Genomic DNA, 27,716 nt, shown 5'->3' with positions numbered 1-27,716 from the left:
TGGTAGCATTCCTAAACTTCCCACTGACCAAGCACAGACTCTGCCCACTGACCAATCCCCCTCCCAACCATGCCACCGTGAGTCAGCTGTGTCATGTCTGACATCACTGACATCATAGAAACTGAGTAAATCCTATACAAACATAGTTATGCCAGCCTACTCTGTGATTTCCAACCTGTAATCCATATGGATATTATACTTCTCTGACGTCAGATGAATCGCCTTCATAGCTACAAAATGTTTTTTATTACACCTGCTGAAAAATATTTGCATCTTTTTATGTGATGCTTACTGTTTGCTTGTGTAAAATAAAAGCTTACTGACTGGTTTCATTGCACTTTTCCTAGTAGGAAGTTGTAAAATCCGACTTTCCGAGTTGAATGGAATGCAGCACTACTTTTCAAAACTTGATCCGACACTGAATGCTCAAGCAGCCTAATTTACACTTGGAAAACTCCTGATGTTAATATAACAATGCAAAAATCACTTACAAATTTACTAGAAGTGAAAATCAGATGTCCTTTCCTGTTTTATAAATTACATGCAGATCATCTCATGTTTGTAAATCCATAAGGATCTCTTTCTCAATGTCGATAGCGGCAGTGAAGGGAGTGATCTCGCGCTCTTCGCTTTCAAATTACGTATATCACTAAGCATGATTGCGTCACTCAAGGCCAGCTAGAAGGCCTCAACCGGGACATATCCTAAAGATCACACCCACCAAGAACAACTAAATCAATCTGATTGGCTGATGAATCTGACAATCTGACTTTAGTTGCTCATTCATTTGCACTGTTGGAAATTCTGAAGGCCTGACGGGGTGGAGCTCAGACTCATGCACTGTTTCGGGCATGTGATTTGTGAAACAGTTGTAACACTTCCCTTGTAAGCATCAAGGAATAAATTCTGACTGGATAAACTTTTCGTTATTCTCCATTTGTTTGTAGATTAATTAAGAGTGGAAAGCAATTAAAAATACATAGGAAAAAAGGTAATTGAGAAGGAAAGTAAATGTATTTATTTTTTTGGCATGTTAGGCCAGCAGAGAAGGCTTTGAGAATCCGCCACTGATACAGAGTGGCTTCAGAGTATAATCAGCATTTCTCTTTGTGGCTGGAGGAGTGATCTTAGGCCATGTACACACTACAGCTAAATACGTCAGTTTACCTTTTAGTGCTTAATCCTGTTCTGTACACACACAGTTCAGTAATTTACAGGGGTGACAACCGCACTCTTCAACCAAATGAACTCCTGAAAATTACAACTGCATTTTCAGAAATTGCACTTAGTGTGTATGGACTGAAAAATGAGTTGTTAATGACATGATCAATAGCGCGTGTGAGATTTGTCCGTCTTCTCCTGGTGCAAATCACACAAACAGAGGCATGTATACTTCATTCATTTATATATTGCAGTCTGTCTTCACTGTTGTTTCTCTCATCAGCCCTGCGGGTATTAGCTGCTTAGACACACATTAACAAATCACGATGATTCTGTCATAGGGAGCCAAATAAACTTTGCTGGATGATAATACAGTTGAAGTCAGAAGTTTACATACACCTTAACCAAATGCGTTTAAACTCTGTTTTTCACAATTCCTGACATTTAATCATAGAAAACATTCCCTCTCTTATGTCAGTTAGGATCACTACTTTATTTTAAGAATGGGAAATATCAGAATAACATTAGAGATAATTACTTATTGCCGCTTTTATTTCTTTCAACACACTCCCAGTGTGTCAGACGTTTACATAGACCTTGTAAGTATTTGGTAGCATTGCTACATTAAGTCAAACGTTTTGGGTAGCCTTCCACAATTTTGGCCCATTCCTCCAAACAGAACTGGTGTAACGGAGTCAGGTTTGTTGGCCTCTTAGCTCGCACATACTTTTCTGTTCTGCTCATAAATTTTCTATTTGATTGAGGTCAGGACTTTGTGATTGCCACTCCAATACCTTGACTTTGTTGTCCTTGAACCATTTTGCCACAACTTTGGAGGTATGCTTGGGGTCAATGTCCATTGGTAAGACCCATTTGCTACCGAGCTTTAACGTCATGGCTGATGTCTTGAGATGTTGCTTCAATATATACGCATAATTTTCCTTCTAACTTTTGAAGTGCACCAGTCCCTCCTGAAGCAAAGCACCCCCACAACATGATGCTGCCACCCCCATGCTTCATGGTTGGGATGATGTTCTTCAGCTTGCAAGCCTCACCCTTTTTTCTCCAAACATAACAATGGTCATCATGGCCAAAAAGTTAAATTTTTGTTTCATTAGACCAGAGGACATTTCTCCAAAAAGATCTTTGTCCCCATGTGCACTTGCAAACTGTAGTATGGCTTTTTTATGGTGGCTTTGGAGCAGTGGCTTCTTCCATGTTCAGCATCCTTTCAGGTTATGTCGATATAGGACTGGCTTTACTGTGGATATAGATACTTGTCTACATGTTTCCTCCAGCATCTTCACACAAGGTCCTTTGCTGTTGTTCTGGGATTGATTTGCACTTTTCACACCAAACTATGTTCGTCGTCTTCTTCCTGAGCGGTATGAACCAGACTTATCTCTATCAGATGAACCAGACTTATCTCTATCATTTACTCATCCATATGTCATTCCAAACTCATCTAACTTTCTTCTGAGAAATGATAAAGTTTTAAAGAAGGTTCCACCCTGCTCTTTTACAATGACAATAAAAGGGGATGCATGGTATCGACCTCCAAAAAAGCTTCCAAAAAGTACCAAAAGATGAGAGAGCGAGAGAGCGAGAGAGAGCGAGAGAGAGAGAGAGAGACAGACACTTCCACATATTTAAATGTGTAATACTCTTCAGTTGATTTTCAATTAATGGGTATTCACAGGGATGTGTTTACACAAACTCAATGTGTGACAAAGTGTGTGTGTGTGTGTGACTGTGTCTTACAGTTACAGAAGATCCCTATGGACGGAGATGTGCACGATGGTGTGATGGACTTAGAAGCCTGTGAAGCCAGTCACTGCAAAGATACCCTGCCTGCATGCTGTGTGTGAATCTATTGCTGTGCCACACACTCACACTGCCCATAAACCAAAGTGACCAACAGTCCTCTTACGGAGTGGACAGCTGGTAAGACCACACATTTTGCTCATGTCATCATAAAAGTGTGCTGTGACTGAATATTGCATATCTGTTTGTCTTTGTATATGTGTGTATTGTCTTTTGCAGTGATCTTACTGTATGTTCTTGAATTAAATGGTGCTAATTAAAGCTGTGTGAGTCCAGGTATTTGCAGCAAGCACTATTGTGTCCGTGTGTGTGTGCGCCCTTGATATTTATCACTGCTCTCCACACATGCCACACAGCTCTCTCGCCATGTCCCATCCATCATTAGCTGTGTGGAGGGTGAAATGGAGAACGAAGGTGAGCATTCTGTATCTTATTACTCTATGGACTCTGTTCCCTAGAATCAAGCACACTCTGTGTGGTCCACTGCCTTGACATGCCTCCCTATGTAGCCCCCTGTGTAGTGGCTTCGAGATTTGGCTTTTACCTGATTTAGATGCACTGGACTGCTCCATTGTAAAAACATACCCAAGGGTTTGCTTGCAGCGTTATTGTAGCCCATAATGGTGAATGAGGTTTGTGCAGAAGGCATATTATAAAACACACTGTGGTCAACTGTTTCCTTCATAAACAGGAGGCAATCATGTCAGCCCCAGATTTCTGACTGACGAGAGTTATTTTTTCCCCAAAGCACATCACAAAGAGTGCACAGTGCTGTTTTAAGCTGAGGTAAGCTCAGTGCGGGTATGTGGCGGTCAGTCTTAGAGACTGGTATGTCTTCACAAGAAGTTTAGCAATCAGAAAAAACATCTGTGTATACGTTTAGCATTTAGCACTGTGTGTGCATCGTGTGTTGAGAGGTAATTATCTCAGTCTGAGTGTAATTACTGTATGCTTATCTGCACTGCACTGCTCCCATCTTAGTCAAATAGCTCTATAATTAGAACAGAATACATTACGGACACATTTAGATTTTTATCTGGAGGTGGAGCAGTTCTGACATACACCTGCTTAAACATGCCTGTGTGTGTCTGTGACTGCATACATTACTTTTCATGTCTCCTGGCTTATTAACTGAATTTTGAATCCAGGAAATCTTCTTTTTGTTAATTATGCTTGGTAGGAATTTTGGTTTTGATACAGCAGTGGTCTTGGAGTGTCTTTTATAACGAGGTGATAAACCCGATCTGGAACTTTCATGCCAGCTCTGACTGTTGATATGGATACGCATGAGTGTTTGTCAGAAGAGTGGCTGCTCACAGAAGGTGGGGGGTTTAGTTCCCATCAGGGGAAGTGCGGCTATTTTTACCTCATAGGAAGTGTGTTTCTGTGTGTGCTGAAATAGCAGTGAGCATGCTTCTTGTTTAGTAGTGTTGCACATGCCTGGAGAGACTGAAAAGCCAAGACCGACAGCTCTGGTGCTTTGCGTAGAGGTAAGAGGAAGGAGCTAGCAGCACAATGTTATTTTAACCCCTCTATCTGTCCCTTCCTCTATGTCGCCAATGCTCACTCCATTTCCATGTCCACCTCTTCAAATGGTCCAGAATTGCCTTGAATCGCCCCATCTCATAGACATGTCAGTGTTGACGAACATTCCTGGAGTGCTCTTAATGTGGTCCTTGGGAGAGTTGGATTGTAGCCTAACAATTATATAAGATCAACTCTCTATTTTTGTCTCATTTTGTCTGTCCATCTCTCTCTCTCTCAGTATTACAATGTGCATTTCAACACCACGTCAGAAGGAAAGACAGGTTACACATTGACAAAAGTGGCACTTCTGCAACCACAGACAAACTCGCTGTTAAAAATGTTATAGCATATTGACAAACCAATAAGTAAAAACTAAGTGAAAATAAGCTAGTCAGTCTTCATTTTGTGTCTCGCTCCTTTAATGTCTCTCTCACCTTCACTTCCTGTCAGCTGACTGTCTGCTCACCTGGCTTGGTGTGTCTCTAAGTACCTAGTTTAACTGTAGTGTAAACACACAGAGCCCATGAGCTCAACTGTGTGTATTTAACACTCTTACACGTGCGTACACAGGCACAGTTCTGTTTATGCCTGTTAACTTGAACATAACATCACAGTGCTTATGGACTAAAAACAGCATGCATGCTGTCTACAGATATGCGCTTGCATATGCATTTCTTTAACACATTTTTTTGCTTAATGTTATTTTAATGCTTCATGCTCAGTTCTGGGAATGTATTTTTAGAATGAAGGTCTCCAGTGAGTGGTGGCGCCTGGTCATTAACCAACTTTAGAAGAAACAGGCTTAGCTGTGATTCAGTGTTTCACACAGGTGCGAGTGCCTACATGTGTTTGTGTCTGGTATGGAAATTGCCACATACTGTTAAAACATTCATTGTCCAGAGCACCATTTTGTTTTGGGTGGAACTGGCCACATTGTAAATTTACAGCTTTTTTTTTTTTTTCCATATGCTGAAGTTTACTCTAGTTACTTAAGTACTAAATTGCATGTTGAGATTTAAGACTTGGACTCTGACAATTACAAGTTTATTTACTTCTACTTTCATCTTAAATGTGTAAGAAGTTTTTGGAAACCTCACAGTCTGACAGTTCATCCTCTGTAAACTTTGTGTAACACTCTTCAAGGCTAACTGTTGTTCATTGAGCCTAATTTGTTCTTCTCCGCTGCCTCCAGTGGCCATTTTGAACTACAGCAACCCAAGCGACTGCACACAAAGAGGATGGAGGAAGAGAAACAGATCATTGTGAATGAGCATCCGCTATTGAATGAATGATAAGCCCTGCTGATACAATCATTTCAATGATCTGTAGAAATCCAATTTTTTTTAATTCAGGGCTCTTTCTTTATTATACTGTATAGTGAAGACTGACAGAAAATACTTTGGTACAAAGAAGGAATGTGATTGGGACATGTGCTGCAGGCTGACCTCAAACCTGTGTCACCCAAATGATCACTACAACTAAACATGTCTAGAGCACATGCAAATGTGTAATGGCTATGACCTAATCCTCACTTTAAAGGAGTGTATTTTTCTGCATATGTCCCATGTGTTTCTGTCAAGGGGAAAAATACAAATGGTTGAATAATTTCTTTCAGTAACCTTGCACAAATCACCTCATGTATGTAACTTGTCTGTCCTTTTATAGCATATTGTTTACAGTCTGTTGCCCCGACTGTCTCACTGCCCGCGAGGGTGACACAGCTGGGTGCAATCACTCTAGGGGCTGTGGATTTGTTTGATGACCTTAGGATTCACCTGGGTCAACCCATCCCCTTCACTCTTCACTAGAGATCAGTAATCCTCTCGCCTTGTGGGACTAAACTACACCTGTCAAATACATTTACACACACACAAACACACACACACACACACACACACACACCATGCCTTGGTGCCAGTTAGGTTCACATGGCTGAACAGACCTTCCTAGAAAGATGCCACAAAAGTAGAGATTAGTCAGCCTGCACACACACTCACAGTGTGTTTGTTTATCCTAGATTCTCACCCTGTGAACCACTGCCTGTGTTTAAACGTAACTGTAAAGCTTTCTGGGAAGTAGGGTTAATACGCTATGTTAGGGCTCTGCTGGGTGGGGGGAGGTGTGGCATCCGTTTGGATGGATTTCATCATAATTTGGCGACCGACTTTGACCTGTTTTAACTCGGATCAATTTTTGCTGCGTGCTTTTCTTTGTATGTACCTTTTGTAAACATACAGTGAATTTAGTAATGCATTCACAGCATACATTTGTGGATTTGTATTTATTTTATGATGTATACTTTGGGCTTAGTTTGCATAACTAATTTGCATATTTGCATTCCTCTTCAGAGGAAGGAGTGTTGCTAGTGACTTGACCATACCATCGCACTGTTTTCATTAAAGGTGCAATATGTAACAATTTTCATGTAATCTTCATCTTTTTTGGCAAATGTGTGAATGGCAACTTGTAACGCAACTTAAAAAATTAGCCCTTCCTGGACTTCCTAGGTTGCCTATTAAAGCCTTGAAAATTCAAAGGATGTGATGTTTATGCGCACTCCCAAGAGTCTTGCCTCAGTGCTTCTCTTCCACTATTCAACAGCGACAACAACACTAGGTAACATTATCTTAGAGATGGAATACATCTGGTAATTTTAGCTAACTTGATCTTGCCTGCTAATGCTGACGAATAGCAAGCTACCTTGCTTTGTAGCTTTCAAATAATTTAATCGATCTTCTCTTTATACTAAAAGTCAGGTATACAGGATACATTTAAGCAAATATGCTGGTTTCTTGATCGTAGTACATCATATGACATATAAAACATGTATCAGTATGCTGTGCTAGCTGATATGTAATTTTAATTTAGTCTCAAAGATTGTAGTAAAACCATCATAACTGTGAAATTATGCTGGTGAATCATGTTCAGTCTCTTTGTACGTTGCATCATTATTTTGGCTGATGCTCGCTCGCTTACGTCCCTATGACATGTGTGCACGAGCATGAGCAACAGGTAGCTGGCTGCTTAACTGCCACAGCTATCATTAATAACAAGGGTTTCTGAATCTTACAATACTGCACCTTTAACCTATTTATGGGAAGTTGGAATAATCCATTTTGCCGATTGTCAGTGAATGATTTAGACTAAAGCTTAGAGAAATTATTGCATGTTTCTTCTTTCCCTACAAGGCAGTTTTAGAAGTTCCAAACAGAGATGTGCTGATTAAGATGAGTTAAAACATCTCTCTCCATATTGAACCATCTCGCCTATCTTCAGCCACAGCATATGGAGAAGAATACATATATCTGATCCTGATGGAGATTAGATTGTGGAATATGTCTAAACCCGTACTAGTCAGGCAGAAAATGAGGGCGGATTTTCTGAAGGATAAACTTAAGTCTCCATAGGAAACTAAAATGAATATGCAAGCTCAAACCCAGCATTGTCATCACTAGTTCAGGGGACATTACAAAGTCTCACCAGCACACTGAATTGTACAATCACAATCTAATTACTCATCTGTTTTTGCTGCTTTTGTTGGTAACATAACAGGGCTTTTTCCACTTTGTGGTTTAACGTGCCACCCCTGAATGTGTATTGTTTTTCAAAACACTCCCAGGGTGATCTTCAGTGAGATGCTCAGAGTAAATGTAATGAGTAAACAGTAAATTTTACAGCCTATCTATACTTCATTGCTTTGATAATGAACTGCTCAGTATATAATTTCAACATTTGACACACAAATAGCATTACATCTACACTGCAGCAAGCGGTGCAATGTGCACAACAAATCTAGAAACCTCCTGTTATAATTAACAAAGATGTCTACTAGGCTTGGGATCTATGCCTTTTTCAAGCGTAAATAATCTGACAGTTTTCCTGATGATAATCAATATATATCTAAAAAAAATTCAGATATAAATAGGGCTGCTTGTTGCACAATAATTCTGACATTTTTCACAACACAACATAAAGTGTGAGTGGCAGGGGAAATTAAAGGGGGTCACACACCAGACGCATCTGGCGTACGACATGGCACGTTCTTAAATTCGGAAAAAAATATTTGGTAACACCATTTTACAACAATTGTACTTGTTATACATATTACATGTAATGACTATGGTAGTAACAGTAAATTATACATAATTACAAGCAACTAACCCTAAACCAAACCCTAACCATAAACCTAAACATGTACATGTTGTTAATTAATATTACTCTGTACTTATGTGTGTAATTACACAGTAACAAGGACACTGTAGTAAATAAAGTGTAACCCAATTATTTTCTACGAAGGTACGCACACACTGCCACTGCCCGTCTCCATAGGCTGCTCAAAATTCTGCAGCGCCATGGAGCTCAACTAACATAGTTTTCCATTTAATTGGACCCAAATTATTATCGAAAGTCAAAGATTATTTACTTGAGACATCAGTGGATTGTATATTTAGTAACTTTATTTTTCATATAGCCTACTCAATGTATTTTCAGTTGGAAGTATGTATTTTTGTGGTTTGACAGATTGAATAAAAGCTACATACAGATAAATTGCATAATAAGTTCTTAATGTTCAGTTTGCGCAGTTACCCCAGTTTTGTAGCTTATCTCTTAAATGCAGAAGTAAAGGGCATGAACCGGTTTTGACTACTTGAGAATGAATAATCACATTATTCAGTGGAACTGCCGAGGGATTAAAGTAAATTTTGCTGAACTGCAGTACTTATCTGCTGTTGTTAATCCCATTCTTGTCTTCAGGAGACTCACTTGGTACCAAGCAGCCCATTTACCAATGAAAGATCTTTCATAAGTTTTCCTTTTGAGTGTAGACATGACCAGACTGTTTACACAAGATTCTGTATTGGTCTTTCCAGACTTATGGGATATCAAATAGCCTGTTTTAAAGTTTCATCTGAGAAAACTGGTTAGAAGCACCATGGGGATGGACTATAACATACACCCACTCTCTTTTCCCCCCCATTATTGTTCCACCTTTCTTTTATCTTTTCCATTTGTTTCAGTGTCCTATATCTTGGTGTTGTTGTGAGCACCAGATGTGGCGTTAACCAGTGCACTGTTTAAATGGGCTTTGTTTTAGTTGTGAATTGGATCATGTCATTAAAGCTTTTTCTTTAATACCATGCGCTACACTAGATCAGTTGAGTTAAACATAGCCTGTTGATTCGGAGTGGAAAAAAGCACAATGTTGTTTTTATTCTGAAGAATGTCCATGAATGAAAACAGTGTTGGGGTGAACGTTAGTCTGTCTTTGTCACATTGATGTGTGTGGTTATGGCCTGGCATCAGGAGAATATCCCCAGTGGGTGGGGGAGGGGGAAATGTGGGTGAAGTGGGATTAAATGACATTGCTGTTGATACTTCAGCCATCTGCTCAGAGAGAGAGTCCTGATGCAAGGCAAGCTTAGAAATGGAGAAAGAGAGAGTGAGGGAGAAAGGGATGAGAATGGAGACCAGGCACAAATACAGGCTCTGCTTTGTATAATACAAGTGAGGACGATGACCAGGTTAGACTTGAAAGGAGAAAGAAATGCTAGAATAATTGAATGATAATGGTCTCTTCTCTGTTATTGTACCTTTTCAGCCTATTTATTGTACTTTACTTTAGGTTAACCTTTTCCCCTCCAGAACCAAAGTCATTGCATTTCTTTTTGTGAGTTTGCAGTCTGAATTAAATGTGATGAGAAAGAATGGGTACCACAGAAAAAGACAGACAATAAATGGAAAACAAGGCTTTCTATTGCGTTGTCCTCTCTGACTTCATGTAAAAACAAACAAGCATACAGTTTGACCAGTGTTATCTTATTTATGACATGACATGAATGACATGAATTAGCCAGTTTCTTTTTTAAAGCTGCACTATGGAAGATTTTTAGGTTAAAATGAACAAAATGCCATTTATTGATTGATTTGTTAGCATTGCCTTCAAATTGTTTAACATGGGTCAAACATTTTGGGTTGCCTTCCACAAGCTTCTTACAATAAATTGCTTGAATTTTGGCCCATTCCTCCAGACAGAACTGGTGTAACTGAGTCAGGATTGTAGGCCTCCTTGATCGCACACATTTCTGTTCTGCCAACACATTTTCTATTGGAGTGAGGTCAGGGCTTTGTGTTGGCCACTTTGTGTTGGCCTTTTCCTTCCTCTTGATGCCATTTAATTTGTGAAGTGCACCAGTCCCTCCTGCAGCAAAGCACCCCCACAACATGATGCTGCTACCCCCATGCTTCACGGGTGAGATGGTGTTCTTCAGCTTGCAAGCCTTGCACTTTTTCCTCCTATCATAACAATGGTCATTATGGCCAAACAGTTACATTTTTGTTTTATCAGACCAGAGGACATTTCTCCAAAAATTATTTGTCTCCGTGTGCACTTGCAAACTGTATTCTGGATTTTTTTTTATGGCGGTTTTGGAGCAGTGGCATTTTCCTTGCTGAGCAGCATTTCAGGTTATGTCAATATAGGACTCGTTTTGCTGTGGATATAGATACTTGTCTACTTGTTTCCTCCAGCATCTTTACCAGGTCCTTTGATGTTTTTCTGGGATTGATTTGCACTTTTCGCACCAAAATACATTTATGTACATTCATGACTTCAACGGTATTTTTAAAAGATGATTTTGTTCTCTTTATTGTTAGTAAGCATGCTTAATAAAATATTTTAAGTCGGGGCACTATTTTATTGCAGTTCTATTTTTATACTGGAATGCATTGTTTGGTAAATGTTAATAAAACATTGTTACATATTGTTTTCTTTTCTAGAAAAAAGTGTGTGTGTATATGTGTGTGTGTGTGTGTGTGTGTGTATATATATATATATATATATATATATATATATATATATATATATATATATATATATATATATATAGTAGTGCTGCACGATTAATCATATCGCAATCGCGATATCAGCCTGTGCGATTATAAGACGGCAAATGTTGTGATTTTATTAAACAAATAAGTGCATGTGTGAACGTGACAGCCCCTTCTCTCTGAGAGCTGTTTGCCCATTTTCTACACCTCCTAATAAAAAGATGACCAGTCAGTCTTAGTTTAGGGAGTGGCACGTGTGTCATGCCATATGAGTTTCCGGTGTGCAGCATGGAAATCAGGTGAAGATAGATGCCGAGCAGACCGACACTGAACTGGTGGTCAGAAAAAACAACACAGAAACACCGATAACAGCTTGGCGATAGATCTTTATTTCATCAATAATTTAAGTTAATATAATTTGAGAGTGTGACATGTAAATAAGCACAACTCCAAAACTGTCATTCTTTGTGCAGTCAGAGCTGCTTCAACCAGTTGTGGAAGAGACCCAATCTGAGTGGGAGACCGGGAGATTTAAAGTTTCCCCGGCTGGTGCGCCCTCTTAACACGGAGATGCTCGTCTCTCACCCCCGGCATCATGATAAGATCAATCTTATGTGAAAAATAACACTAAAATTAAAACAACAATAAAATGTACGTGTATGTGTGTGTGTATGTGTGTATGTATGTATGTGTATGTGTATGTGTGTATGTATGTGTATGTGTATGTGTGTATGTGTGTATGTGTGTGTATATATATATATATACACACATACACACATAGTGGGTACGGAAAGTATTCAGACCCCCTTAAATTTTTCACTTTGTTATATTGCAGCCATTTGCTAAAATCATTTAAGTTCATTTTTTTTCCTCATTATTGTACACACAGCACCCCATATTGACAGAAAAACACAGAATTGTTCACATTTTTGCACATTTATTAAAAAAGAAAAACTGAAATATCACATGGTCCTAAGTATTCATGAGTCTTTTTGGGAAAGATGCAACAAGTTTTTCAGATCTGGATTTGGGTATCCTCTGCCAATCCTCCTTGCAGATCCTCTCCAGTTCTGTCAGGTTGGATGGTAAACGTTGGTGGACAGCCATTTTCAGGTCTCTCCAGAGATGCTCAATTGGGTTTAAGTCAGGGCTCTGGCTGGGCCATTCAAGATCAGTCACGGAGTTGTTGTGAAGCCACTCCTTCGTTATTTTAGCGGTGTGCTTAGGGTCATTGTCTTGTTGGAAGGTGAACCTTCGGCCCAGTCTGAGGTCCAGAGCACTCTGGAGAAGGTTTTCATCCAGGATATCCCTGTACTTGGCCGCATTCATCTTTCCCTCGATTGCAACCAGTCGTCCTGTCCCTGCAGCTGAATAACACCCCCACAGCATGATGCTGCCACCACCATGCTTCACTGTTGAGACTGTATTGTACGGGTGATGAGCAGTGCCTGGTTTTCTCCACACATACCGCTTAGAATTAAGGCCAAAAAGTTCTATCTTGGTCTCATCAGACCAGAGAATCTTATTTATCACCATCTTGGAGTCCTTCAGGTGTTTTTTAGCAAACTCCATGCGGGCTTTCATGTGTCTTGCACTGAGGAGAGGCTTCTGTCGGGCCACTGCCATAAAGCCCCGACTGGTGGATGGCTGCAGTGATGGTTGACTTACTATATATATATATATATACATACACACACACACACACACACACACACACACACACACACACACACAACAACAACAACAGTTTTAGTGGTTTGAGTGAACCACACTTTTATATCCAGTTTCATTTTCAAAAGAGTTTATACAAAAGTACATGTTGCATCCTGCTTAAATGTCCCTGTTTGTTTGGACAATCTTAATATCATGAAAATTTGTATGTTCTTATTTATTGTTCTATTTTATTTATGTGCAGAATTGAGAAAATAACAAGTTTGCATTAATGCAAAGATATTATTTAATTTTGTAAAAATATTTTTATTTGAAAACACTGCATTTATAGTTGTTGTTGCTAGTTTGTATGTTTGAGTTGAAAAAAACACATTTCAGCATTATCAGTAATCTATTTGTGCATTTTCCTTGATAACAAAGCAAGTGGACTCATGATACCATTTGTTTATTATATCGCAATATTAAACTCAATAATCGCAATATGACATTTCCCCCAAATCGTGCAGCCCTAATATATAGAGTTAAATTACAGCCCTTTCTAAATCTGCAATTTATTGCAATTTACTATGCAAAATCCTGCAAGTATTTACGAGTAAATATTTTAATGGACTGACAGCACTAATAATTTGCAATGAAATTGTTTTATTTTGCACTAGAATCACCACCCGATTTCAGGGTTCCCCCAACTCTGAAATCCCAGTTTAATCACTGCTTATAGACTGTATGACAATGCATAATTAAAGATACACATTCACAAGACTTGTTGTGATAAATGTTTTTAAATAAAAATATTAGAATGTCACAAAAATAGTATTGTTCTGTTTAGTTTGTAGTCAATATGTCCAATTTTATTCTGGTTTAGTGAGAGAGGGAGAGAAATTATATTTTATACCATTACACATGCTCAATCCTCCATTGGGACACACTACAGTGTGATGCCCTCTGAGATAAGCAGGAGATGAAGAGAAGGTAGAAAACAACTGCACAGATGCATCATTTGAAGGAGTGCAGTTAAAGAGCGCAAACTGGCATCCTGTTGACCAATTGTTGAAAGGATAGATGTGGTGGTTTCAAACAAGCTTTGTTGCGGAAGGCAGGGCCCAGAGATTTGCATATGAAAACCTCTAGATGGATGAGAGCGAACGTACGTACGTACGTGCGTGCGTGCGTGCGTGCGTGTGTGTGTGTGTGTGTGTGTGTGTTTGAGAGAGCGAGAGAGAGGCTTGGCAGGGTGACAGTGATCATTGTTAGTGGAACAGAGTGTAATATTTTGTATTCACACCTGGGTGATGGTCAAGGATTAGTTCTCTCATAGCTTAAAGCTTTGAGACATTAGGCATCACGTGGATTTAACTTTCTGTTTGGGAAGACAAGATGAAGTGTCCTAAATGGAAAAACCTACCTGAAACTACATGAGGCCAACTCAACTTCTCCAGAAGTTCCGGGGAAATCTGTTCTACATACTACAGAGCAATAAGCTGACACAGTGGATGTTTTTGTATCCTAGTTAAGACTTTGCCTCAGTGGGTCAAACGAGTGAAGACCGCTGGTTGGGTGGATTATAAAACAACAGATTGGCCACACATTAAGCCTGCTCAAAGAAAGTGGCGAGAGATCAGGAGACCGGATGCGACAAACAGGCTACCCTTCACCTCCCTCCTCTCCCCTCATTCATCCATCTAAATGCATGGACTGTGAGCTCCCAAATGGCCCTGATTCTCTCTCTGTGTATGTCCCTATTTCTCACTTCCCTCTCTCACTCGAGCGTACTTGCTCGCTGTATTAAAGCCTCCTCATCAAGAAGAGCCACCATGCATTCTGATTGGTCGAGAACCTCAAGCCCACCGCTCACTGTCTAGTGCCCTTATCGAGTGCCCTTGCTGTGTTGTCGGGGGAAACCACTCACTGCAGCAGCAGAGACAGGCAGCCAGGGTTTAAAAAAACAAGAGGAAGGGAAAGGAATGAGAAAATAAAACATGACAAAAATATAAATGGATTAGACCATGGCATCGCTGAGCCAGCAGGACTCCATTAAAGAAAACTCATAGCGCACACAGCTGTTTGTGAAAGAGGGAGAGGGAGGAGTGATGGACCATTTCAGATAACCTCGCTGAAAGAGCCAGGTTGAAAAACAGCTCGGGAAAAGAGGATGTGCGATCTGCTTTGTACACAATAGAATTCGGAGATAGGGTTGGATCACACACAAATACACACCGACAAGGCATCGAGGAACCAGGGTCAGCAGTCCGTTATGAGGAGCAGAAGTTAGTGCACGTCCATGTCGATTTGAACAGGAGGGCTGACAAGTGACGCGCCAGGACTCTTTGTTTGACCTTAACATGTGGGACACTGCAGAATACAAGCGTCTGCCAAGCGATTGCGATGAGGATGAGGTATTACAGCTCTTTGAACATATCGTGAGACCATCCAGATTGCCAATAACAGTTTTACTGGGATGTCATCTGTTTTGAAAATGCTTATTTTCTGATGGGGGGTCAATGAGACATTTTTCTTACCTTCTGATTTTTGTAACCACATATATTAAAAATGTGATGCTCAGGAGTTGATTAAATGCGCTAGACATGTGAAGGTCTACAAGTGTGTCAGTGTGTCTGTAAGACGTTACATTAACCCACATGTGGATGAATTGTCACGTGACGTGGTACTCTGTGTCTATCTGAATGTGTGAGGTCAGACGTGGCTGAACAGTCTTTTTGCAGTCTCAGTCTGGCAGTGTGTGTTTACAAAGCATGCTGTGTACAAAATGGTATGCAGAGCTTGTCACGGGAGATCCAGAAAAGGGACGTAGGTTAGGGTTGCAAATTATTTAAAATGTTCTTAATCTCCAATCGTTAATGTTAATGAATGAAAATTGATTAATCATATAAACAATAACAAAAATAAACTAAATGGTAAATAGCTTCAAACTCAAATGCAAGACACATTTTTCTTCAAAAATTTGTTTATACAAAGTTTGACTTTTGACTGACTAATCATTCTAATGCAAACTTGAAAACATCAACATTACCTCTAAAATTACTTCCATGAAAACATGAAACAGCCACTGATGCAAGCATGTGCATGTAGCCTACTTTTTAAATATCATTCAAATAAATGAAAGTAAGAAATGGGAGTATTGAAATTTTCCTCTTAATATATTTTCAGTTCAGATTATTTTTTATATTAATTATCTATTAATATATTACTGTTAGTAGCAACTTGTATAGAAGATATAGATTTGATTTCATAAAAAATTCACATTGTAGATTGTGGGATATTTCTTGATGGTGAGATTTCATATGAATGAATGTAACTGCATGCTCTCCTGAACCGATGTGATTGTCTGTGTGGATGATACAGGGAGGCCAATGGATTTGTTTAGAGATGTTCATATTCCATCGCATCTTCTCTACGTCTGATCATACACAGGATAACACAACAGCTTGTTCAAAAATGTTTTTTTACATTGTGGCAAAGTTACTGGTATTTAGACTATGTTATTCTAAAGATGTTTTGTTTGTTTTTTAGAATAATATCATATGGAAATGTCCTGACTTTTTATTCAACATTTCTGCTGATGTAACCAAGGCCACACAGGCAGGTGAAAAATATTAACCAATATTTTAGCCCACTTTTCACAATCCAATTAAATCATGTTGGATATTTGATCAAGTCTACATTTAATCCAATTGAAGGTTCTTTTTTTCACTCAAAAATCTTGCAATTTATTTTTTGATAAGTTTTGTTGTCTTTAAAGCTGAGTACTGGTGAATTCAGCTGCATATTCATTAACATTTACAAAGCTGAATTGTGCAGTACCATGGTATTGTTGTTAAACAGAAGCATGTGGTTGTCTCTTTAGCCATGTTCAAGCGTGTATTTTTCAGTCTTCTAACTTTTTATGAGATTTCCAGATTAGCTTTAAAAGAGCCAGTTATGTAACTGCTGTTGTCCTTTATTGTAAAAGGCTTTCTGGACGCAAGAGTGATGGCTTCAGCTCATCTCCATTCTGGCTGTGAGTGACAGAGAAAGAGAACGTACTCAGTCCCTTTAGTTCTGTGTATGTGAATAGGGGTGCAAATGTGGACAATTTAACACAACTACAAAAGCTAGATGTAATGCAAAGGACCTATGACTTTCTTTTTATGCTGTGGTTACTAGATTTCTGTCGTATTGAATTTGTAACATCATTTATTTTTTTGAAGTGGAATATCTTCTAAAGATGGTCTTAATAGATGTTTCCAGGTGCCATTCAAATGCCACCGGTTACAACACTTCTGTGTGGTTGCTGCCCTCTGGGGGACTGTTCGAACAATGCAGCTTGGAAACATGATCTGTGAGACAAAAATAACAAATCTGGTTAAGAAGAACAAGCAATACAATAGTTAGTGGATTAAGCCCCATTCACACCACAAATGGTACTTTCATTCACTTTCTCAGCGAATCAGCCATCAGTGAGCTCACAACTGGGAGTGCAGACATTTCAAAATAAGAGTCCCATATGTATTTCGGGCTTCTTTATTATTAAAAGTCCCGTATTGTGTACCACTTTTTTTTCTTCTGCTGGTAATTATTGATTGGGATTGGAGTAGCACAATAAACTGCATCTGGAATTTGATAACATTTTTACTCTTGTAGTTGCTGTGTCTGGGTCATCGGTAAAAGTAAATAAAGACTAAGGCAATACTGTAAAACAATTAACATTTTTATATATATATATATAAAATGAGATTAAGCTTTTGACACTTAAAACAATTGAGGGATTTGTTCACAACTATTACCAAGGTGCAAATATTCACTGATGCTCAAGAAGACAACACACTACTATAAGCATATATACTTTAAGCATATACTATACTTTGTTATTATCTGTAATGTAGATTCTGAAGAGCAGTACTAAATAAAACAAATATTTTATCTCTTATGTTTATATAAATTATGAAAGGGGCATGAACATTTACGAGACAAAAGGGGATGCAAACTTCTCAACTATAAATACTGTTTATTAAACCTCTTTCTTCTGCTTTCTATCTTGTTTCTGAACAACAATCTAAACAATCGAGCAATTCTGTGATTTGGCAAATAAAAACAGCCATTTGGTTCATTAATGTTTCAGTTTAGGAGCCAATGGCTCCCAAGTAAATTTTTTTTTTGTATGGAGCCCTGTATGGCCAGTTGTGCAGTCCACCAATAATGTTAGAGCACCGGCAGCAGTAGGATCGCCTGCGAGCGACACGGATCGCAAAGAATAGCGATATGCCGCCCGCTTTGTGAATGGGGATATATGGGTCCCACTCTCTAATTGCATCAGTCAGATTTGAACACTTGCACTATGTTGACACTGACTATCACTGGATCCTGAAGGCAGACATGAGAGTAAGGTTGGATTTTTCTTCCCTATGAGGTGCTACATATGGAGGTGTAGTGTGAATATTGCTCATCCGGTCCAAATGTGCAAAGCTCCAATCTGGTCACATAGACACATTGAATTAAGTGTTCCTTGGCGAGGATTGTTACCATGTTTCTTTGGTTTATAATTTTAAAGAATTAGCAATGGTCTCAAGGATGCATTTGGTGTGAAGATAAATATACAGGTCCATTATATTGCAAATTGTTTGTTGGTATCATAGTGTCTGGTCTGCAGCTGGTTAAAATGTACAGCTGAATCTCTGAGCTAAGTCACAGGAACCCAGACTTTCCCTCATTTACAGTTGGCATTACCAAGAGACCATAGTCTCTTAAAATAAAGCTCCTTTTTCAATAAGTCTCCATAACATTCCTTCTGCATTATCCACATGGTGTGAAGCAGTGCTGGAAATTCTTTGTGTTAGGGCAGTAATTGGAGGCAGACTGTTTATGACATGCATGGCCTAGCTTTATTGTCTCTGTCCCTGCCCACCTCATCTTCCCGCTGGCTCCAAAAAACCCAAGCTCAACTGGCATCGTACATTTTATTGCTTAAAATGCTGTACATCTTGTTTAGTCTATGTTCTTGATGAATCAGTGGGGAATGAGGGAAAGGGGTTGAATGTAAATAAAACATAAATTGTTTATTCTGTTTGTGATGATGAAGCCAAAAGTTTGAGAAAGATGGAGGAGACAAAAATTGAGAATGGGTTTGTTTACAGTAGGTTGAGATAACATTTTTAGAAGGATTGAGACCATAGAAAGTTGTGAACCAAATAAAGAAGAAAAGACTTGTGGGAGTTGAAAGAAGAGTGGAGAGAGAGAGAGAGAGAGAGAGAGAGAGTGAATATAAAAGAGATTGTTGTGGCTTGGAAAGAGAGAGAGAAAGATAGGAGGGGATATGGTAGTGTTCAGGAGGGGGATTTGTTAAGAGCCCAACATATGGAAGGAGTACAGGAAATGAGCTCTCCATCCTGCAGTTAAATCTGACCTTTTGGCTCACAATCAAATGCTCCTCCATCCGAATACCATAGAGTCTCTGTCCTGGGCATGGGCTGACAGAGGGAGGGAAAGTGGGAGGGAGAGAGAAGGGACACTTCCCCAGCATCTGTTTGTAAGTTGCAGGAATTACACAGGCACGCAGTAGAAAAAAGAGTTCTAGCCACTCCTCCTTCTACAAAACAACACGCCTCCTCTCTGACACAAACATCCACACTGAAGAAAAAGACAACCTACCTTTTCTAGCTAAACAGACCTTTCAGACACTAAGGGATGGAATTGTATCTCGACTTTGCTGCTCTTCCATTTCTCTTATCATTTCCACTGTGGCTGTCATCTGAGTGAGGGTATCGGGGAGAGATGAAACCATCCTATTAATAGCTGACCAGTAGACTGAGTAGATGGACAACTGAGGGAAATTACTCTAATATCTTCATGTTTTTCAAAATCCTTTCAGCCTTAATTTAAAACGCTTCTTGAACAACAAGGAGGTCTTTATCTTATGCAGCTTCTGACTCACAGTGTGGAGTGTAATCTTTCTAGGCTGCCAAGAAAACACTTACCCTGTGGCAGACCCCTCTGTTGTTTTCTTGCCTAGCCCCATACGGTTCCCCAAACTGAACTTTGGTTAAATGAGCTTAATGTGGATTGTCCCGTGATGGAATTTAGTCTGTGGGCTGCACAAGCTGAGGAGACCTTCAAACTGAGGAGACCTTCACAGTTCTGGAGCGGTCTCCCTGCACTGTTCTCCAGCAAAATCATCTGGGACATTTAGACCGAGCTTGACTTTTTGAGGATTTTCATGTGCCTTTGAACGATTCAAGATGCGTCGCTTTGACAAGCTCAAGAAATCATTCCCATTTCTTGCTCATTTCCATGTTTACAGAGTAAGTCTATTTTTGGTTGTCTTATTTGTTTCAGGATGGGAAATGGACCTGGACGTTTCCGGATTGACACGTGCGAGTGTACCAATTCTTGACAGCATCTGTGTTGGTGTGAAACCACATTATTCCTTACATGTGTGCAATATCTTAGCTGTGCACATGGATATCATCAGACCATACCAGAGCCTGACCCCAACAATACTGTGCATCAGATTTCACATTGCATAACTTTAGAGCATCCTGTGAAACACAGTCCACGCTTGATTTATAATGCACATGCTGTCAACAGTCAGACCGTTATGCACTATATCTATTAAACTACAATTGTTGATACAATCTTTAATGTAGTTGATTTCTTGTATCTCATTATAGCCATTAAATTCGAATTCTTGCTTGGTGCGCAGGGTGTGACCACTCTTGGTTGTGACTCATGGCCTTTTTCCAAGGACCATGGCAATAGTTCCTTTGGGATTAGAGACAGCAGCCTTCTAATAACATATGCATTACTTCACACTGCTCAAGCTTCACACGATACCACTGGACTATGTTTCTGTTTAATTGTTTTTGCTATGCTGTATTTCAATAAGACATCTTTCCCTACTCTGGCAGACACTAGCTGGCAGTAAAACAGACATTATTTTGTTTATTATCATTGCTTAATGCCTGCATATACTTAGTTTTTCTGGGTTCCAGATCGGATAACACCTTTAAAAGTATACTTTTGACTGAGCAAATAAAAAAACACATTCGATGTATGCGCACTATGACTACTCTGTGATACTCATTTAGTAAAACTTTTGTGTGAGGTGCATGCGCCAACGCTGTGCACAGACGAGTACTGTGCGCATGCAAATTTTCCTTCCTCAAGGAAATTTGCATCATGCATAATGTGCGAGGAGCAATCTGCAACACGGACAACTGAAGTATAATTTGGCCTTTAAGGTTAGGTTTTTCAAAGTTCAAGGAGGGACTTGAGCTATATGTAGAGACCAGAGTATCATAGTATCTTTGGGGGGGCTCTTTTGTCCTGGGCCAGTAATCAGCCACCTGCAACTGTATAGCAAAGCCCTGGCAAGGCAACAACCCACAAAACTGTCTAGCTGTTTGTTGGTGTTGGTACACAGTATGTCTTAACCATCACTCTTAAGCATGATGCTGTAGGCATCCGGTACCATTGTTGAAGTACTCGAGAACGGTCGGTCTCAAGACCACTTTTTGAAGCTCTCTGTCTCATCTCGGAATCGACCACATTTTTACTCTGTCTTGTCTCGGTCTCAGATAAAGAGGACTTGTTTTGTTACTGTTAATGGCTGTCACCCCTGCCCACCCCCCTTTACACACTCCAAAAAAGTGAATGTGGGAGATCTGTGGCTGCCTGAGAGATGTCAGTCAAATCTTCTGTAATACAATTTGGCTACCTGTGTTTCCCAACCACTGTGCCTACTAGTGTGCCATGAAAGATTGTCAGGAAAATGATCAATTTCCTCTAAATAAATGAATAATTTTTTTTTTCCCAGGGATGTTAGTGTAGGCATAGAGATGATATAAGCGTTTTATTCATTATACAGCTCATTATACAGCAGTTTTTTTTGAATAGCCGAATTTCAAACACTACAAGTTCACGCTACTAAGACAGAAAACATGGATACTTTCTTAAAATGAAAACTATCGACGATGGTTATGTTGGATAGTGGTGTGCCATGGAATTTTTTATGACCTAAACCACAAATAGTTCATCTACAAAAAAGCATCCAAAAGAAAACACACAGCAGTATGTAAATTCTGCAATGCGATGTTAGAAGGCTGGGACCATGTCAAACTTTTATCGCCACTTCGAAAGGATGCATAAAGAAAGATGAGCTAAGTGTAAGTGATGCTAGCAAAACTAGCTAGCTAACGTTAGAAATCTGCCTCTTGCTGCAATTCTATTCAAATCGGAAAGTTGCTGTATTTTTTATGAAAAAACAGAGAAAAGTGATGACTTGAGCATTGAATAATTGTTTGATATATTCTGTACTTAATGATGGTTTCTATGGGAAGAGTCATCTAGTAAACCTTATGTGATGCTTGCATCAGAGTATGTGAGTGGAGTGGGAGCGAAGCGAGGAGTGGAACGACATGATTTTGCCTGGAGCGAGGAGCGGGTTTTTAAAATATCGGAGCGTCATTGTTTTCTCTAGCTCCAAGAGCGCTCCACTAATGCTCTATATCGGGCAACACACCTGTTAATGGACCTTAATGCAATAATTCACCACGTGTTAAGCAGTGTTAAACACTATTGGCATGAAGGAAAGATGGAATTTCTGATATAACCAGAAAGAATGTGATAAAAAAATACAAATTTAAAATCTAGCAGCAATGTTCGACCTCCAGTGCAAAGGTTACTTTTGCTTTCACGCTTTCACTGTTTTCACGCTCCCTATTATTGAGTTAAGCTTGCGGTAAAGCTTGACTTAACTACATGCGTGTGTCTCGTATCTTTATTCTTGCGTCAACTGGCATATAGTGAAAATTAATGGGATGGCAAAGGAGAACACTAATGGGGAGGTGATTGCCATGATCTGTTGTGAAATGTTTGTTGTGAAATCATGATGATAATGTGGAGAGAAAATCTAAAGGTCAGTAATACATATATCCCCTATTAAATATTTTGAACAATCATATCAACATTCTAATGGAATGCATCTCAATATTAACTGTAGGCTATTATGTCCTGCGTTAAACAGAATAGAATTTTTAACGACGTAAAACACCAACTGAACTAATCAACATGTTAATATTGCATAGTTTGATTTTAATCGATTGTCATCTGTGTTATACATTTGCAGATGAAGAAGCTCAGCAAATGCAAATGGAGGAAAAAAGTGTAGAACATTCTGAGAAATGTATTTTTTTTTTCATTCACAAAATTATAAGGCAAGGTTAATTAAAAGTGCAATAATAGAAAATAATAGGCAATAATACATAAGCCTAATAATGTTTTTTTTTTTGGGGGGGGGGGGGTAATTTATATTTTTAATTTAATGTTTTATTTTTGTTGTTGTTTGTTTTTGCATCTAGCCATTTATTTATTTGATCAAACCCAGAGAATGCTGCCAATATGTTTTAAAAGTAAGCTATACAAATTATTGAATTTAGTTTTGTGCTAATGTTACTGTTCTAATAAATCACATTGTAGCTTAACTTCTAGCATTGTATATTTATTTTTAATTTTATACAGCTTCTGCATGGAAGGTTGCGATATTAAAAACATACTGAAATAACTTTACAGTGGAGAGGTAGTACTAATTTTGCCATGGAGCAAACACAATGCAGGGTTTCTCTAATCCAGGAGCGTGGAAAGAGCGAGGAGCAGGAAATGAACGACCCGGAGTGGAGCTAGAGCGGAGTGATTAAAGAATACTTTGAGCGTGGAGGGGTAATTGTTTTTCCTCTACTCCACTCACATACTCTGGCTTGCACAAAAATTTTATTGTTTTAGGTGTATGGTAAAAATCATCCATAAAAATCACATTTACACACTGTCACACAAACTGACCCATTAGGTTTTTTTATCCCCTTTTCTCCCCAATTTGCAAGGCCCAAATACTCATGGTGTCATGGTTACTCGCCTCAATCCGGGTTGCGGAGAACAAGTCTCAGTTGCCTCCACCTGAAAAGGAGTGTTGAATAAAGATGGTTAAGTTGATTTCAGCTCCTTAGTTTTTGTTTGTGTTTGTTTGCTCATAGAAAACAAAGGAAAATTCACACACACACACACTATTCACTTCTGCAATGCCTTTTGATTATTTTATCAAGACATTTTGTCATGGTACACTGATGCATACACACACACACACACACATATGGCAATAAAAGAGGTGAATGAAGAGGAATCTACATTTGTTTTCTGTGGCTGTTTTTATGGGAATGTTGATCTTTTCAGATCAATTTGAGGAGTGCCTATGGTTTGCGTGTTCCATATTTTATCGTGAGTGTGTCATGCAGTGTGTGACTCGCACTGGTCTGGTCTTGGTCTTGACTCGGTCTTGCTCTGCCTTGGTCTTGGACTCGACTTGGTCTCAACCACTCAAAGTCTTGGTCTTGTCTCGGTCTCGATACACTCTGGTCTTGGTCTCGACTTGGTCTCGGTTTAGGTGGTCTTGACTACAACACTGTCAGGTACAGTGGATCAGATAAGATAACCTTTCAGCCACATTTGATGGATACTTTGGCACAGTGAGGACAGATTACTGCTTGAGTAACATTTTGGTTTAGTATAAGAATTTGCACATAGTTGCAGTCAGACAAAAGCAGAAGATTGTAAGTAATTTTCTGTAGTTTTGACTCCTAGCATATCTGCTTGCAGCCACTACACATTTACTCTCTTCCACTTCCAATCTGATGACCCACTTTGCAGAGGGCAAGTGTTGTTTTTTCCACCATCAGCTGCTCTGAAGAGGTTTGGTTTCCTCTTACTCTTTCACACATTCCAAGCCCCCTTTTTTTAATAGGAGCAATGTTTCCTGTATATTCAGAGGTATGTCTGAACTTTAGACGTCAATGCCTTTCAGTGACTGTCCATTTGCAAGCCGGCAAAGTAGACAGGAAACAGTGAATGATATTGTGACATCACGTTGGCTCTTTTCCCAGCTTAAGTGTGAAAGGTTACTGGGAAGTTCACTGTTATGGGAGAGAGATGTGTATGGTTGAAATAACACATTTGGATTTGGGAATTTGAATATTTCAGAAAAACTTGTTGACAATAGAAACTCTAAAGCCCTATTCGGAGGGGATTAGTTGTATATGGGGACGTGGGGTAATGTAATAATTACCATAGCCTCTCATTGATTTTATTTCCTTTCTAATCAGTATGTCAGTAATTTTTTTAGGGTCCATCGCAGGTAAAAATTACAGCATATTTAAAAGCCCTGTAAAAATAATAAAAAACATTTTTTTATAATAATCTCATGTGAATTGACTTGCTGGTAAAAAGCCAGTGAATCTGCACTTTCCAGCCTGTGAGCCCTTTAAATAGCACTGTTTCTGAAGTTCTCAGTGTCTGAAGTGGATTTAAGTCAAGATGCTAGAAAATTAAAGATACGCTTCTCAACTTCAGATGATGCGTTTGGACTAAGGCATTTTTTTCTCAAGCATTTTGTCTGTCGGGTATTTATTGACCTGTGTAAAAGGGAAAGAAGCATTTTTTTTATTTTATTTTTTTAGGAAAATTAGAAGGGACACAAGCACGTTATTTTGTGATTTCAGCTAAGTGAATGGTGGGAATTGGATTGAGCCTCACATTTCAGAATATATTTTACAGAGGCACTAATAAAATTACATAATGTGAAAAAGGCTTTACATATTTTTTAATTAAATAGTGTAAAAGGATTACAGGCTCGCTGTGTAACCAGTTCTTTTGTAATTTGCCAGATATTCCAATCAATTTCTTCGAGTAATCACTGATGCAGTGTCATGTATACTATTTCCTGCATAAATAATGCTGACTATCACCCCTGAGTCATGAGTTCAGATCAAGGGTGTGCTGAATGACCAAATTGGCCCGGTTGCTAGGGAGGGTAGAGTCACATGGGGTAACCTCCTCGTGGTCGTGATTAGTGGTTCTCGCTTTCAATGGGGTATGTGGTAAGTTGTGCGTGGATTGCGGAGAGTATCTTGAGTCTCCACATGCTGGGAGTCTCCGTGGTGTCATGCACAACGAGCCACGAGATAAGATCTGCAGATTGACTGTCTCAGAAGCGGAGGCAACTGAGACTTGTCCTCCACCACTCGGATTGAAGCGAGTAACCACGCCACCATGAATAGTGGGAATTGGGCATTCCAAATTGGGGAGAAAAGGGGATAAAAAAATAAATAATTCTTATTAGTCAGTTTGCGTTTGACGGTATGTAAATGCAATTTTTTTATGGAAAATTTTAACGGACATCGCTTATCTCATGCGAATTGGCGGTAAACACAACAGACATTCAGAGTAATTACTTTCCAGACATATGTCTGGAAAATTATTCCTGTTTGAATAGGGATTTACTCAGCAATTATTATTTGTTGCTTTCTAAGGAGCTTACTATTGCTCCTTATTGCAGTAAGGCCTGTATTAATTGGTTCAAATCAGAGGTGTGAAGATGCTTCTTTTTTGGAGGCATTAAATGGCTTAGAGCAGGGGTAGGTAACCTTTTTGACATGGAGTGCCATTTTTGGTACAAATTTGCTTACTTGATTACCGATACCCCTTTCTCCCAATATGGAATGCCCAATTCCCACTACTTTATAGGTCTTCGTGGTGGCGCGGTCACTCACCTCAATTCGGGCGGCAAAGGACAAGTCTCAGTTGCCTCCGCTTCTGACACAGTCAATCCACGCATCTTATCATGTGGCTCGTTGTGCATGACACCGCGGAGACTCCCAGCATGTGGATGCACATGCTACTCTCCGCGAACCACACACAACTTACCACATGCCCCATTGAGAGCGAGAACCACTAATCGTGACCATGAGGACGTTACACCATGTGACTCTACCCTCCCTAGCTTGGTTGCTTAGGAGACCTGGCTGGATTCACTCAGCATGCCCTGGATTCAAACTCACGACTTCAGTATTGGTAGTCAGCGTCAATTACTCGCTGAGCTACCCAGTCCCCAATTGTGTGGAATCTTAAATATTTCTTATATTATGTCATTGTAATCATGTAATCACTAGCATGCAAGCAACCAGTGAAAGAGAAGGCTATTTTACTTATTACGTTTTTCACACCTGCGTTCCAATCTACAGTACATCTTGATGTAATACAGTACACGTGCTGCACGAGTCTGTTGGGTACACTGCATTCTTGTCACATTTAAACTTTTTGTTCAGCCTCCCATTCAGCTCATAAAAACGCGCTGCATGATCACGAGTAAGGATTACATCAAGATGTAGATTGTAATGCAGATGCGGAATTTATATAAATTAAATAGAGTACTCCTCTCTCGCCGTTGCTGGTGTGCCAGTGATTACCCCTCTGAGTGCCAATGCTGGCACGCGTGCCATAGGTTGCTGACCCCTGGCTTAGAGAATAGCTCAGCACATGTGGCCAGGGCCAATGCCATCTGTGTTTCATGAACTTCAGGTGTGCCTGTTCATTTGTGTATTTGTGTGTGCTGACTAGATGTGCGGTATGGTCGAACAGAGAAAGCCAATTGTAGCTATCTTTTTTTTATGAGCCGTTTTTGTAGCACACTGACCTAAATCATATCAATAGCATGATGAATGTTCAATCACACATTTGGACTTGGTCACTTGTTGCTGTCCAGGTTGACACTATTTTTGGCTAATGGGTTGGGGATTGTTAATTTGCAGAGAATAGCGTGACTAATTTTGGTTCCAGGCTTTTGGGAGAGTAATTTCTCTTGCATGTTTGTGACTTTGTTAAAAAAGATT

At 39.4% G+C, this 27,716-nt stretch overlaps 1 protein-coding gene across 4 annotated transcripts in view; it reads left to right on the top strand.

Moving 5' to 3' along the window:
- The window catches only part of tnk2b (tyrosine kinase, non-receptor, 2b), a 117,897-nt gene that overhangs the window by 34,029 nt on the left and 56,152 nt on the right, over window positions 1-27,716 (top strand). The window contains exon 2 of one of the 4 annotated variants that reach the window (XM_052134343.1): window positions 2,925-3,105. Coding sequence is in view for 1 of the 4 variants with exons in the window: in XM_052134342.1 (XP_051990302.1) it covers window positions 20,241-20,303 (63 nt within the window). In the remaining 3 variants the exon portion in view is untranslated. Of the gene's footprint in view, window positions 1-2,924; window positions 3,106-3,380; window positions 3,400-19,656; window positions 20,304-27,716 lie in introns of those variants that run through there. The other 3 variants (XM_052134344.1, XR_007971277.1, XM_052134342.1) reach the window with 3 other exon arrangements.

This window comes from Xyrauchen texanus, chromosome 9, assembly GCF_025860055.1.
Source record: "Xyrauchen texanus isolate HMW12.3.18 chromosome 9, RBS_HiC_50CHRs, whole genome shotgun sequence".
NCBI lineage: Eukaryota > Metazoa > Chordata > Actinopteri > Cypriniformes > Catostomidae > Xyrauchen > Xyrauchen texanus.
Note: the sequence above shows the minus strand (reverse complement) of the source record. Positions and strands in the feature narration are given on the sequence as shown.